A 15,911-nucleotide genomic window follows, 5' to 3' on the forward strand; every position below is an offset into this window, starting at 1 on the left:
TATTGTTATTACTGTTGCTATTATTATTTTTCCATTTATCAACAAGTTGAATCAAATCCAGAATCTCGGCGCAAATCCACCGCGACCTTATTGCCATTTTCATCCAGTGTATACTCTTGTGGCTCTTGCTCCTGTTGCTCCCCTCCAAACGTAGTGGTCGTTACAATTCCAGTCAGCAACATTGGGTTCTCCTTTTTAGCTTGCTTATGCTGGTTGTGTTGATCAATGTTATTGCTATTCACCATTTGTACTGTATCATGCGGGTGAATAACCAAATGATGGTCATGATGAGAGCGATGGCCCTTATCGTTGCCAACTGTCTTAATGGCACCGTGTTTTTGTGTCAGGTTCTCTTGCTCGTGAGCAGTATCAACTTCGTTGTCACGATTAGTATGATTATGACTCTCGCTTGAGGGCGCTGTGCTGAATTCCTTTAATCCCTCGCTTTCCCCTTCTCTTTCTTCTCTTTCCTCAGCTGTTCTGTTAGGCTTAGAAGGATGGTGTTCAGAAATGTCGCAAGAGACAGATAAGTCTTTTTCATTGACAGATGACTTTCTGGAGACTGCCTTGGGCTTGTAAGAGGAAACAGCCCTAGGGTCGCCTTCAACAGCCTCTAGCATAGCCTGTTGAACCAGGTCATCTTCATTTACAGTCAAGTCTTCAACCTTAGTGGCGATGATGCCATGATAAGCTACATAAAAAAAAAAAGAAAAAAAAACGAGTTAATACGACAAGGAAAAGAAGTTGATATCTCTCTCTCTTTTTTTTTTTTTTTTTTTTTTTTCATTACCTTTGCTTGATCTGCGTGGAGGATTAAAGCTGCAGTCACGGATAAAGTGGTTCAAGTCATTATAAAGAAGGTTCTCGTAAGGTTTCAAATTCAAGCGATCGACCTTGCTGATAAACCCAATCGAGTTCAACATAGCAGGCCAGGAATCGGTTTCGTCAAGGTCCAACTTGATACGTTTCTTTGTTTGAGTCGCCTCAGCAGTAGCAGTAGTGGAAGTAGTAGCTGAAGGAGCAGTCAAGAGTTTACCAAGATCTTTGTCTGCTAAATGCTCATGGGCCACAAAATCCAATGATGACTCTGCACCCATAAATCCCATTGCTCCAAGTCTAGAGCCCCACGAGATGTCCTCCCTGTACGTCTCTTTCTTTGTCTTTGGCATATCATTTTCGGCTTCCTTCAGCGCAGCTGTCCAAAGAAAAAAACAAAAAAGCAAAACGATTAGAAAATTAAGAGGCTTTTGCCTGAATTGTGTATGCGTGAGTGTGAACTGATGTAGAGGAAAGAATTTGTGACATATTATAATTTACCATAGATATCAATGCGCTTGTAGTTCAATATTTCTCCTCCATAAAAACCCGTGGATCCAAGCATTGTACCCCAAGAACGTTTCTCGCTGCTATTTCCATCAAATTTCAATGTAGACGTGGAGATGGACGTAGCTTCTACTTGATCCCGATGATCAATACCTTTAATCAAAAAAGCGTTCCAAAAGACACGCCAGGATTTATAAATATATAAATCTTTCTATTATTGCAGCGTGATTTTGAACACATCTGCAAGCTTTTTTAAGAAACAGAAGCTTAATTAATTGAAGAAGACTTACTGGTTTCTGGAGCATCTTTTGAAGCTGCTTTCGATGCGTTAATGTTGTTGCTGTTGCCCGAGGGGATGGCTCTCGCTGTTGTTCCAGTTCCAGTTCCAGTTTGTGTTCCTACACCTTTTATTACACTAAAGATGAGGAACAGCAAGATCATTGGCAGAACAAGGACTAATACGCCCAAGGACATAATGTGGGCATCAGATAATTGGAAACGCTGCTGAAACTCATGCAGGTTGGATATAAAGGCCCAAAGAAGATTGTTAAACATGTCGGTAGGATCCCAATCCCGGATTTTGGAGATACGTCCTGGGATGAAGGCGAAGGCTTCAAGAATCCAACTATGTGGTGCGAGCATTATCTCTTTCTTTCTTTTTTTTCTTTCGTGATGGTTGCTATTTACAAATGTATGTACAAAGGTGACGGAGAGATGGAGAAAGAGAAAGAAAGAAAGAAAGAAAAAATCTCCATTTCCTCCAGCCTCTTTTTTTACTCACAACCCTTTTTTTTTCCTCGTGAAATTAGCCCAACAAGTAAAGAACTAAAGTATTGACGCGTGGTCCCTGCCCAATCAAGAATGCACAGTATAGACTAGAGTGCATAATGTTTCAGTTAACGAAAAAAAAGAAGGAGGGGGGGGGCTGCTGTGGTAGGCCAATAATCCGCATTGAGTTTCAGCTCGCCCATAAAGGCGAACCTACAGCGTATTGGACTTATAGAAGCTGTGTGTCAGAGGCCGCTTTCAATCTGATCCCGAAAGAACAGAGAATTATTGCTGGTAGCCAAAAATCTCGCCAGCAAAATGAACTGACTGGCGCCCCCACTAAGGGAACTTTACACTTGCGCGGACTTTACCCGCTTGCAGATGATTTATTGCTGGATCAAATTTCTTTGTCACAGCCGTATTGTTTCCAAGCAAACGCTATTCAGCCACCCACAGCAGTTTAAGAAAAAAAAAAAAATCGACTCGGAGAGATCTTTATTCTTTAATCATTGTGACTGTTCATTCTGTAGTCTACATTTCGTCTTTGTGGGGATTGACTTGTGGGGATTAAATTGACACATCATTTTGAATCAGATTCAACAGGAAATTGCCCTCAAATGACTTGTTTTGCCATTATCTACAAAAATCCACGTCTTTTTGTGTTGCTTGGTAGTCTCTTGCGCTTCTTCAGAGAGTTCTTCATTCCTTTTTTACCTATTTCCTACTAGAACCGGCCACGGCTCTAGAGAATCGGGGCAAGATGAAGTAGTAAGAAACAGATTGGGTCTTGAATGAAGGCTCATGATAGTAGGGCCCTAGTGACATTGTGACAAGGACACCATCATTTGTATTACAAAACGTTTACTACTGAAAATATTTTGTAGACATGTGAATACGAAGGTCGGCGAGAATAAGATATGGGTCCACATACCACACCCATGGGGTATTAACTCATTTTCTGGTAGAGGCACCTGTACCAGATAACTACGTATCTATCTATAAGATCTATAAGATGACATCAGTCCGTTCTAAAACCTCACATCATAGATTTTATCGCATTAATGAGTATGGCGCGTTATTGCCACTAATTTCCAATGTTAAGTCTTTTAGCGTATTGATTCCGGGTTGGAACATGCAATCCATTTATCACATCAACAGAATGCTTCACTTTCTATATTTCTACATTCACCCTTCGTTTGTCTTTCGCTGTCTCACACGACCTATCCCAAGCACCTATCCTTGCTCAGCATGTAGAGGGTCTTTACACTCATGTCGTTCAATCAGCAAGTTAGACGTGAGGCAGGTTATACACTTCGAGATTCCTACACTCTCGCACAGTTCGACAGTCGACAGTATATTGATGGGACTTTTGGATGAAGAAAGAACATTCACCAAAGAGTGGACAAGGAGCAATGTCAAAACCTTGGCTGTGATCAAAGAGTGTGCGACGTGTACAACAAAAACAAAAAAAAAAAAAAAAAAAAAAAATGAATGCCAGCTGTGGGAACAGGTTCATCAACAAGATCCTCTCTCTACAATCTTTACAACATGAACAATCCAAAATTGAATCCTTTCGAGCTCCCAGAAATCATCTTGCTTCTTGGTGACTTTCTCGAGCGAAATGACCTCCTGAACTGCATCCGCGTCTCCAAGAGCTTTCATAGCACCTTCATCAGGCGTATATGGAAAAACATCCTTGTCGACGAATACCATTACGAATCTAAAAGGAAATATCCTATTGGCGAAACACTACAGAAACACAAGAAATACATTGAAGCGATAAGATTTCGAAGTGATGATCAACCATACGAGAGTATTAGATTTATGCAAAGTGTTGACATTCCAGACGAGTATTGGTCATTGCAGGGATGTGATCGCCTCCAGTTCATCGCATTCGAAGGATGGAGGTATTACGAGCCGAATAGACATTTGAACCTCCTTCTCAAGAACCACAACTCTACCATCACCAGACTTTGCTTGGACGATGCTGAAACATCGCGTGAACTCTGGGAGACATTGCTGGGATGTACCAACCTCGAGCATCTAGAAGTATCTTACGAAGATATAGACGACGAAATCGATGTATTCCTCCAAGTGTGCAAGAAAATTAAGTACTTGCACTTGAATGGAGGATCCTTAGGCCGGCTACCTGTCAGCTTCCTTAGTGTTGAGGACAGTGATTATAATCTCTCGAATATGCACACACTAAGTCTTGGGGACATCCGAATATTAAGGCAGCACCCGTACACATTAGCATATTGCCTTGGGACGTTGGTCAGAAGATGTCCAGGATTGCGTGTACTGGAACTTCTTGATATCTACGAATCATTTGAATCCCGAAATGAGGGAGACGGCGAAAGTTTCTACAAGGAAGCATTCCTTCAGCATCCCTGGACTCAGGATAACTTGTCAGAGCTGATTTTGCTTGACGCGCAGTTAAAAGACGAGAACACGGCGAGATTCCTCAGACGGATGTCTGGATTAAAACGGCTAGACATCCCTTATTGTGAACTCGGTCAGCTGTCTCTGCAGGAATTACTATCTGAGAAGCAAGAGGCTTTTGATAATGGACAAATGGTATGGAAGACAAGGCCGCAGAAGCTTTGTGAGACTGTTGAAAGATTGGTGTTCAATGTGCGCGGTGACGATGTGGATGGGATTGCTCAAGCTATTTTATCCATTTGTCCACTCCTGAAGAAGTTTGTGGGACCTAAAATCACCATGACAGAGATTGCCAATGGAGCAGAATGGGTGTGCACTGGACTGACCGAATTGACTGTTTATCTGGAGGTAGACATTGATCAAGAGACTACTGAGGGCATGGAGAAGACACGTAGTGTCTTTAAGCAACTTGGGAAATTGACTCAACTACGGTCTCTTAAGTTAACAAAGCGGGACTCAAATGATAGCGAAACGCGGGCGCTGGATTTGAGACTAAGAACTGGTCTAGATGAGCTAGCCAACCTGAAGTGGCTGCATGGGCTAACGTTCAACGACCGTCATCGCCAAGAAATATATCTTGAGGAAGCAACATGGATCGTGGACAATTGGCCAAGAATCAAGTACTGGAATGGCAAGTTGATATGTGATTTACTTGCGCCGCACAATATATATATTGGGCAAAAAGACTGAGGAAGTAAAGGAGTGAGTGCATTGCCTATTCATAGCCTGGTATGGAAGGAAGGAACCTTGGACATGTAGTAGAGGCAATAGTCATATACACTGTAAAATGCATATAGGTTCTCAACTAAAAGAATAACTTGATCTGCTTTTGCACCTCGTGAAGATATTTCTGCACAATATCTCAGTCGAGGGTCTTAAGTGCAGGATCATCATCATTAAGTTTACCTGTACCTTGTGCTTGTCCAAGTCTATAATGCTTTTATATATTGGACATAGAGTAACGCGTTACTGTTGCACATAAGTATCATATCAACCCTTTTATTTCGTCACGAACCCTACTAGAGCTTCATCCAGCTGTGGAAGATATGAATAAAGAAATGTCATCGGTTTTATTAAGGCATACCAAACACTCTATACAGCATGAGAGCAAATTCTGCAAAAGGAGAAAATGACAGTCAATTGGATGAGACTGGTGATAGAAATAAAAGGTGACAAATTAGAAACCATCCCACTCGTTGGTGGCTTCCTCAATCGAAATGACTTTGTAAATACCACCGTTTCAAAAACTTATCATAGTGTACTCATCAGGTTCCGATGGAGAAGAATCGCTCTTAGGATCATAACAGCCTCTGACGAATCCATATATCAATATACTACTAGAGATGCACTGCAGAGTAACAATAAATACTTTGAAGGAGCTCAATCCTCATAGAACCGAATCCCAAAGGAATATGGGTCATTGCAGAAATGTAGCCACCTTCAGTGCTTCGCATACGAACCATGGATACTCCTTACACAAATATAGGGTTCCGGAGTGATTGCTGTCTCCTACCATCCACTGACACCGTGTCGGTATCCCTTATCAAGTGTAAAGCGATCAATATAATCAATCTAAATTGACAATCAGATGGCTGTGCAGAATATAAAAGCCATACTCGTTTGGAAATGGTTTGGTTACTTCTTTGTTCTATAAGTAGTTGATCTTACTTGCACTGGTGAACATTTTGCCCAAGTATTTAATGATGCTGAATCGGTTGGCTGCGGTTGTTCCCAGAGCCTTGTATAGTGCATTTAACGGGGCTGCAGGCTACAGGAAGAGCCCACAGCGGCTTGTGAGGAAGTTGTCGTTGGGGTCTGTAAAATCTGATAGATGCAAGAGGCGGCTAAACGATGTCAAGTATTGGCGCAAGTAAGGCGACATGGGGTCAAATCGCGGTACTCCTTCTTGGTGGCGAACGGATGAAAAACTAATGCTGGCGATACGCAGTCGACGGATCTGCCTCTCGCTGCACTCTAGCGTTTCCTCATCTGCCAGGCATTCGTCGATCTCGTACTCATCGCCCCCATCATCAGGACCCTCGACTGTTGGTTGCGGGATATGCTCTGCTGCGGTTTCTTCTTCACCGTCCTCGTCTACGAGGGAAAGCACCTTTTTCTTCATCGTCATCATCATTGCCTCCGTTAGCTTGAGTTTCCGTTGTCATTATTCCGATTAGTAGTCATTTCATATGGGTCTTTACTACAGTTAAGATTTTTACCTTTTTCATTCAACGATTGGATCGTAATTTCATTCATTCTCGTTACTCATATGTTCCTGACATAATTCAGCCATGGTTGATTATATATCTTGGCCAGACTTATGGAAATGGTGGCTGCTGGATGCCTCTGATGCTTGTGCTTCTGCGGCCGCTTTAGATAAGGCGCGTTGTTCTCTAACATGGACGCTACTAATCAGCTTGAGTTGCTCTAATGACTTTTGCACCTCCGTCTGCTTGATCCGGCCGTCTCATCCGCTATCTCAAAGAGCATCCTTCGGTAGAGTCAGAACACCAACAAAAGGCTTGTTGTCTTCGTTGTCGTTATATAGTCTTTACTACCGCAGCCGTTCTCATTCAATATCGCCAGCCCTGCTGCATTCGGCTTGAGTGCCCAAAATGATCTCGACCTTTTATAATGTCTAAAATATTGTTGGTAGTGAGACGATGGCCCCCTTGCCACAGCAGCCTAGCTGCGTCAGGAGCGAAACCCAGCATTAGTCCAGCTCTGCAACTAGTCTACGTCTTCACAAAGGAGCTTGTTAGCACCCCATACATTTAACACCTATCAAGACATAGTCCTCGGATGAAGATGCATAAGAACAAAATCAGAACTATTCTGGTTGTCAAGAACACGGAGTCCAAGTACGGCAGGCAGAAAGAGATTGCTATTGGGAGACCAAGAGAAAGGCCGCATTATTAAGTCCATGGAAGGGTGCCACGAACACCACATTACTCTCTTGCCAATGACGAGAGGGCTATGGCTCTGACAGAGATCAATTCTTTCAAATGGACATGGTTTGGCACCACATGCGTGGCCTGTTTCCAGAAGACACACGATAACCTCCTTTCACAAAGTTCTCCCCCTTCGGAGTGGCAAGCGGCAATCGAGGCTTCGTCGTTCCGTTGAGCCATATTTCTTTTCGACAATCTCCTTCATTTGGAAAGCGAAAACTCATCATGCAGTTCCTAGGTTCCATCGTTGCCGTTGGAGCCAAGTGTTGAGGATCCTCTGAATAATGAGGAAGCCCAGTTGGTGAGAGGACAGAGGAGATTGGCCGAGTGGACAGATCGGCTATTTGATGACTCTGCTTGCACAAACTATCAAACTCTGAAAATTACTCTGCCAAAGCTTTTAGTCTGTGTATTATAGGTATAACGTGTAGCAAACGCAACGACAAAACAATGTTTTTTAATCTGTCCGTTAGTGATGTTTATATTTATCACATCGACAGGAAGCTTCACTTTCTATATTTCTACATACACCCTTCGTTTGTCTTTCGCCGTCTCACATGACCTATTCCAAGCAGCTGTCCTTGCTCAGCATGTAAGAGGGTCTAGTCTTTACACTCATGTTGTCCAATCAGCAAGTTAGACGTGAGGCAGGTTGTACACTTCGAGATTCCTACACTCTCGCGCAGTTTGACAGTGTATTGATGGGACTTTTGGACGAAGAAAGGACATTCACCAAAGAGTGGACAAGGAACAATGTCAAAACCTTGGCTGTGATCAAAGAGTGTGCGACGTGTACAACAAAAACAAAAACAAATGAATGCCAACTGTGGGAACAGGTTCATCAACAACATCTTCTCTCTACAATCTTTACAACATGAACAATCTAAAAGTGAATCCTTTGGAACTCCCAGAAATCATCTTGCTTCTTGGTGACTTTCTCGAGCGAAATGACCTCCTGAACTGCATCCGCGTCTCCAAGACTTTTCATAGCACCCTTATCAGGCGTATATGGAAAGACATCCGTGTCGTCGTACCTGATTCCGTATATCCTACTGGCGAAACACTACAGAAACACAAGAAATACATTGAAGCGATAACATTTCGAAGTGATAATTTTGCAGACCTAATGAAATGTTTTGACATTCCATACGAGTATTGGTCATTGCAGGGATGTGATCGCCTCCAGTTCATCGCATTCGAAGGATGGGGGCACGAGCCGAATGACGATTTGAAACCCCTCCTCAAGAACCACAGCTCTACCATCACCAAACTTTGCTTGTACGATGCTGAAACATCGCGTGAACTCTGGGAGACATTGCTGGGATGTACCAACCTCGAGCATCTAGAAGTATCTTCCGTAGATATAGACGACGAAATCGATGTATTCCTCCAAGTGTGCAAGAAAATTAAGTACTTGTACTTGAATGGACTATCCTTAAACCGGCTACCTGCCAGCTTCCTTAGTAATGAGGACAGTGATTATAATCTCTCGAATATTCACACACTAAGTCTTAAGAACATCCGAATATTCAGCCATGACTCGTACAGATCAGCATATTACTTTGGGGCCTTGCTCAGAAGATGTTCAGGATTGCGTGTACTGGAATCCCGATATGTGCAAAGCAGCGATAGTTTCTACAAGGAAGCATTCCTTCAGCATCCCTGGACTCAGGATAACTTGTCAGAGCTGATTTTGATTAACGCGCAGTTAAAAGACGAGAGCACGGCGAGATTCCTCAGACGGATGCCTGGGTTAAAACGGTTAGACATCCCTCGCTGTGAGCTCGGTCAGCTCTCTCTGCAGGTATTACTATCTGAGAAGCAAGAGACTTTTGATAATGGACAAATGGTATGGAAGACAAGGCCGCAGAAGCTTTGTGAGACTGTTGAAAGATTGGTGTTCAATGTGCGCGGTACCGATGTGGATGGGATTGCTCAAGCTATTTTATCCAATTGTCCACGCCTGAAGAAGTTTGTGGGACCTAAAATCACCATGACGGAGATTGCCAATGGAGCAGAATGGGTGAGCACTGGATTGACCGAATTGACTGTTTATCTGGAGGTAGACATTGATCAAGAGACTCCCGATGGCATAGAGAAAACACGTAGTGTCTTTAAGCAACTTGGAAAATTGACTCAACTACGGTTTCTTAAACTAACAGAGTGGTACTCAAGCAATAGTAGAACGCGGACGCTGGATTTGAGACTAAGAACTGGTCTAGATGAGCTAGCTAACCTGAAGAGGCTGCGTGAACTATCGTTCAACAATGATGATCGCCAGGAAATTGATTTCGAGGAAGTGACATGGATTGTGAACAATTGGCCAAGAATCGAGTACTGGAATGGCGAGTTGGTGTATAACTTACGTAAGCGGCACAATATAAAGATTAGCAGATAAACTGAGGAAGCAAAGAGATGCAACATCTATTCGTGGATGGTGTCTGCCTTCCAATGCACATTTGCTCGATAGGATGGTGATGATAGTGATAAGGGCAGTCATCGTCATAAAGAAGCATTAGAAACTAAAACAACTAGGATATACATAGCTTCATAAGTAATGAATATCAGGAGGCTTTTACATATCAAGTATATACTTCTTTGTACACAATGCTTCGATTGTGGTTATTTAGCTCAGGAACGCCTCATCTACATGTATTTATATTCACTCTTATCCAAATAATGAATGTTTAGCCAAGTGTACATCTCAATTCATTTCTGTGAGAGAGGACGATTGATGCGCCTGAAAAAAAGTAATGAATGATTTTTTTTTTTTTTTTTTTTTTTTTTGTTTAATAATTAGGGGAAACAACTCATATGCAGCATACATGAAGACCTTACCTAATCCATGAACGACTACATCTTTGTTAAAGAGCCTGGTGCTTTGGAATGTAACTGTATGAGGAAAAACGGAAAGAAAGGAATTTAAGGAATTTTGATTTGACTTCTGACAGTGCTTTCTCGGTTATCCGTTTAGGAAACCGAAACCGGACGAAGAGTTCAGCTTAGTGGAGCTGTAATAAAAATATAAAAGACGTAATTGACGCCAATTAATGCTTACCAGGCAAGGACCATAAGTCATGTAATCAATTTTTAACGGTTACCCTCACCAGGGGATGTGCTCGTCGTTTGTGTCGCGCATCGTGGTAGATGTTCAATATTTTGATACCACGCAAAAACTGAAACAGAAGCACAAAAGTGAAGGGTATGGGTAAATAAAGTCAGTTAGAGGATTAATCTTTTACAAATGGTCTTTAGGTTAATTTGGGCTTGGTCCCAGAGAGAAACGATCAGGTCGTTGGGGGGGGTTTTTTTTTTCTCCTCCCAATCCAAAAACAACATTGGAGAGCTCATTTTCCTTTCTAATCATAAATGCTTTAATGAGATGTCCAACGAAGAGCTTTATCCTTGAATCCATTTATTTTCTCCATCAGCTTTATGCAAGGTAAATACTAAGGAGCACGTAGACCAAATTTCAGATTTATCCTTGCCGCCGTTAATGTACGATGTGCGAAGAAAGAAAATAGGATAATGAAGCAAGTGATTCCTCGGGACGTAACAGTCATGAGAGCGTTTCATATCACCGCCCCATGATTGCCAAGCGGTGTTGGTCTGGCAAATTGACGGAGTAGCTCTTTACCAACGCATTTTTTTCATCCTTTCTGTGGACTGGAAAAGGACGAACAACCCAGCGAGCGACCTGAATAAACAAGTCGATAAGATGACAGAGGCGGTCAGTAGTTTACCTGATATCCAATTGTTCTGACTTATTTTTGATATACTGATCTTACATTATGTCGGAAACTTCGTATTTGCTTTTTTTTTTTTTTTTTTTTTTTTTTTTTTGTGCACACAGTCTGGTATTCATAGAACTTGAAATTAATACGGAACCCATTAACTAAAATGCAACATTCAACAAAGCAGTCGTATCTCAAAACATTTGCCAACTCTAACGCCTTCAGGATTCTCCTCGCAAAATAGTGGCATACTCATACTCTTGCTTATATTTCGCATATGACATAGTTAAAGTTCGTGATTGGTGGTGACGCTACCACGTAATCTGTGTCTTCATACATCCCATCTCCATCAGCATCATCATCTCTCTCTGCAGATGGGCAACATCAAGTTGAATCCCTTGGATATTCCAGAAATCATCTCACTCGTTGGCAGCTCCCTCAGTAGAAAAGACCTTCTGGCCTGTATCCGTGTCTCGAGGACTTTTCAAAGTGCACTTATCAGATTCATATGGAAGTCAATCACTGTCAAACTCCTTGTGAAATCCAAATTCAGATACCCCATTGGCGAAGCACTGCAGAACAACAAGAAGTACATTGAAGAAATTCTATTTGCAGGCGATTTCCCAAAGGAGTATGAGTCGTTGCAGGGATGCACTCGCCTCCAGTACATCAGATACATAAGAGCATTGGAGCAAAAGCCAACTGGGTTTTGCAACTTCATCAAGGCACACAATTCCACCATCACCAAGCTTTACTTGGGTAATCCTTTATCTTCACAAGAGCTTTGGGAGGCAGTGCTAGGATGCGCTAATCTCGAGCGTTTAGAATTGTCTCGGATACACTTCTATGAGGCAACTGACCTGTTCTTTCTGCTCTGCAAGAAAGTTAGGCACCTGCGCCTGGATAGGATATTCATAAACCAGCTACCTACCAACTTCCTGAGTAATGAGGCCAGCGGATACTTTTTCCCAAACATTCGCACACTAAATATGAAAGATGTCAAGATAATCAACCCTCCACATCCGTGCACGTCATCATATTGCTTCGGCATGTTAGTCAGGAGATGCCCAGGATTGTGTGCGCTGGAATTTCTCGACGGCGCCGAGCTTACGGAAGATGAACAACCAGCCCACAGTGGCTTCTACAGGGCGGCTTTCCTTCAGCATCCCTGGACGCTAGCAAGTTTATCTGATTTATCTATTCCTTACTTGAACATAGAAGATGAGGATATGGCAGTACTTCTCAAACAGATGGCTGAATTAAAACGGTTAAATGTTCCAGCTTGTGAGTTCGGCCAGCTTTCCCTGAAGGAATTACTAGCGGACAAGCAAAGTATGCAGGATAATGGACAGATGGTACAAAAAGCGAGGCTGCGGAGGCTCTGCGAGACAGTTGAGGATTTGGTGCTCAGGGGGTATAGTCGTGGCATTGCTCAAGCTATTTTATCAAATTGCCCACGACTGAAGCGCCTGACGGGACTTTTAATAACAGTGACAGAGATTGCCAATAGAGCAGAATAGGTGAGCACTGAACTGGGCCACTTGGTTCTCTATCTTGAGGCAGACGTTGATCAAGAGACCGCAGAAGGCATGGCAAGGTCACGGATTGTGTTCAGACAACTAGGGAAATTGACCCAACTACAACATCTTAACTTAACGCGGTGGAGCCCAAGGAATGATGGAGGAAGGACACTGGACTTGAGGCTAAGAGCAGGTCTAGATGAGCTAGCCAACCTGAAGAGACTGAGTCGGCTCGAGTTCGTAGATAGCGGTCGCTATCGAATGCAACTTGAGGATGCGACATGGATCGTGAACAATTGGCCAAACATCAGACTCATTCGATGCAACATGAACACTGAGCAAAATGAGGATGGCCATAATTTGGGTTCTGATTTACTTAAGGCGCACGGTATAAATATTGACAACTAGACTGAAGAAGTAAATAAATCTATTGCCAGCCCTAGCCTTGAATGAAGAACATGGTCCTTGAATATGAATCTTGCGATGCGCATCCATTTTTACTAATTATGGTGAACGAGCTTAGTGATCATAATAACATAACTGTAAGGACCATAAAGTATTGCAGCGTTGTAAAATAAAAAGTCAAAGTGTAGGAAGATTTCCCAATAAAAAAAAGTCTAAACTCGGATTTGTGTCTTAAAAGCGTCGTTCCAACGGGTTGCCCACTTCGTCTGTGGTAATGATACTTTCTGCTTTCTTCTCTCCGTTTTGTCTCTTCTATGTAATCTTTTCCTCCTTGCCTTTTCTTCCATCCTGTTCATCTAAATTGAGCAAGAGAGAGTCCCGTAGATGGGGCCTAAAGAATTTCTCATGGCTCTCCTCATCATGAGAGAGAGGGGAGGATCTTTGTCACTCACTTGAGCCCTCATGCTTGAATAAGCGGTTTGCAACGAGTAGGTTTCCAGAATTGAGTCCAGGTAAGAAACACCGGTGGTGTTTTGAACATGCATTAAAGAAGTCGATTTGCGAGTTGAAAAAAAAAAAAAAAAAAAGCACTTGAAGGGAATGCTGCGCTTGAATATTTGAACGGTAGAAAAAATTAAATAGTACCAAGAAAGAAAGGCAGGAAAGAAAAAATATACGTGACCATAGGTTAACTTTGAGTACTATAGGTTATCATTATCAACTATTACTAACTATCTAATATCAGCAAATACATCTTGTCACCCTGCAGCTTTAGAAACTTTTTTTTTTTTTTTTTTCTTTTTTTCTAGGGTCTCTTGGGTTTGTGAATGAAGTTTTTTGCTCCATTCATGTTGGTATAAAACTCAAAGATTAACTTTATAGATCAACACATTAGGCTTAAAATGGAAAACTTCTATCCATTTTGATGTAGGGGGAAGGGGGCGGAAAAGTGGAAACAAATTTAGTGGATGTAATGTTTATCCACCAATCCAATCAGTGACAATGAAAAGGACAGCATAGAAAAACGCGTTCTGCATAGTTGGTGTACATGTAACATGTACATGCACATGCTCATGTAAATTATCACGCCGCTGTAAAGTAGGAAGGGGACAAGGGGGCAGATAAGGTTGCTGAGAGGAGAGGAAAGAGATCACAAAGTTCACAAAAGTCATGGAGACTATGAAAGTTCTATTCAAAGGAAACTCCCACACTCCAATACTCTGGACCAAAAAATACATGTAAGCTTCAGCACGAATCCCTTAAGACGAACCTTCGGCCTGAGCTTCAAACAAAGGACGTTATCATTTCTCTCTCTCTCTCTAAAATAAGATTTAGTTTTCTTTTGTAACTCATGTACACATTCCAATTCTGCCGCGGAATAAAATAAAGGAAAGGAAAGGAAGGAAAAGAAAATGCTATGTGTGTTTGCATAAAAAATCTGCACGGAAGCATTTTTGGGACGACCTTTTTACGTTTAAACCAATGCGCGTATAATGCAAAGTTACATCGAGGATGTTGATCGTCCCCTGCCCCCCTCGCTGCTCCCTTACTGTTTACTAAACATGTATAACTCTCATCTCTTGAGCCTACTTACATGTAGTCTTTTTTTCGGCAATGCGGTTATTGAAACAAATAAGAGACAACAAAAAATCCTTTTGCCGAACAAAGAACAAAGTGTATCTATTTAGATGGACGGGACAAACAAACAAAAACACAGGAAATAAGCATCTGCATGGCATGCATGACTTTGGATATTCTACTACAGATGATGAACTGGACCCACAGCTCTAGTGTGGTACAATGCCAAAAAAAAAAAAAAAATTCTCCCTGACCGGCCAATGTCCATGTCCCGTTCCCTCTGCCTGTCCCCTTTTAGTTTTGTACTCCAATACTATTTTTTTTTTTTTACATGTTTTCCATGCAGGTACAGATTGCCATCACATCAATGCAATTCGCTAATAAAATTCCTTCTTAAAAGACCGATAAATTGTGGATTAATTGTATCAAGTGGCGAGATCCAAATTGTTGCTCCCGTTTTTTCTTTGAAGAGAATGGATCAACAAGCATTCTGTTTAGAAATATGTGAGCCAAAAAGGCGATTAACCCGATTGCCACCACATTCCACATACACCTTGGCCTCCTTAAATCTCATTGCTCTCTTTTTTTTTTTTTTTTTTTTTTTTTCTTTTTTTTCTTATTCTTAATCTTAATGAAACTTTTTGGGTCGTACAGTTGTACGGTTGTACAGAAGGCCACATCCAAAGTATAGTAGAACGGCCATTCGATTATAAGCTCGCATTCAGAAAATCGATTCCGCTTTCCCCAACTTTCTAAATGAACTTTTTTTTTTTTTTTTTTTTTTTTCTTTGGCTCTGTACGTACTGAATCTGTATATTTCCATCAAATCATGACCATGGTTGTACAATGCACACACTCCTTGAAATTTTTTTTTTTTTTTTTCTTTCTCTTTTATCATCAAGTAACACCAAACAACAGTTGGTCCTTGCCTCCCCCATCCTTTTTCCCCGATCCGATTGCTAATCCATTTGTTTGGATCAACTCTAGCCTGGATTTGCAAATTGTACATATTAGCCAATTAATTTTTTAACTTTTTTTTTTTTTTTTTTTTTCAAGGGCCCATACTTCAAGCAAGCATATACCCACATCTGTTTGTTCACTTGAACCATTATGTATTCCATTTTGTCTCTTTTTAAGGAAGTCTAATGCTTTAATGCAGAGGGGAGGAAATAACCTTAAATCGCCGATGT

General features: G+C 41.7%; 4 protein-coding genes across 4 annotated transcripts; 3 read left to right on the forward strand and 1 right to left on the reverse strand.

Annotated features, from left to right (window-relative positions):
- Positions 1-14: 14 nt before the first annotated feature.
- Positions 15-1,881, reverse strand: BCR41DRAFT_344197 (hypothetical protein; the record flags this gene model as incomplete). Its single annotated transcript, XM_022022453.1, has 4 exons — positions 15-691; positions 791-1,195; positions 1,318-1,476; positions 1,614-1,881. Coding segments are annotated over 4 exons (1,469 nt in total), but the record flags the coding sequence as incomplete, so codon positions are not given.
- Positions 1,882-3,254: 1,373 nt separating this feature from the next.
- On the forward strand, positions 3,255-5,223 carry BCR41DRAFT_344199 (hypothetical protein; the record flags this gene model as incomplete). Its single annotated transcript, XM_022022454.1, is given in 3 exon segments — positions 3,255-3,335; positions 3,357-3,567; positions 3,581-5,223. 1 exon segment carries the CDS (start codon positions 3,583-3,585, stop codon positions 5,221-5,223), a length of 1,641 nt encoding a protein of 546 aa, XP_021886537.1. The 5' UTR covers positions 3,255-3,335; positions 3,357-3,567; positions 3,581-3,582.
- Positions 5,224-8,213: 2,990 nt separating this feature from the next.
- Positions 8,214-10,119, forward strand: BCR41DRAFT_6943 (hypothetical protein). The gene has a single exon (XM_022030981.1). The coding sequence runs from the start codon at positions 8,302-8,304 to the stop codon at positions 9,880-9,882; it is 1,581 nt and encodes a 526-aa protein (XP_021886538.1). The 5' UTR covers positions 8,214-8,301; the 3' UTR covers positions 9,883-10,119.
- A 1,310-nt stretch (positions 10,120-11,429) lies between these two features.
- Positions 11,430-13,172, forward strand: BCR41DRAFT_344205 (hypothetical protein). The gene has a single exon (XM_022022455.1). The coding sequence runs from the start codon at positions 11,593-11,595 to the stop codon at positions 12,736-12,738; it is 1,146 nt and encodes a 381-aa protein (XP_021886539.1). The 5' UTR covers positions 11,430-11,592; the 3' UTR covers positions 12,739-13,172.
- The last annotated feature ends 2,739 nt before the right edge of the window (positions 13,173-15,911 follow it).

The sequence above is a fragment of the Lobosporangium transversale genome (genome assembly GCF_002105155.1).
Source record: "Lobosporangium transversale strain NRRL 3116 chromosome Unknown BCR41scaffold_1, whole genome shotgun sequence".
Classification (NCBI taxonomy): Eukaryota; Fungi; Mortierellomycota; class Mortierellomycetes; order Mortierellales; family Mortierellaceae; genus Lobosporangium; species Lobosporangium transversale.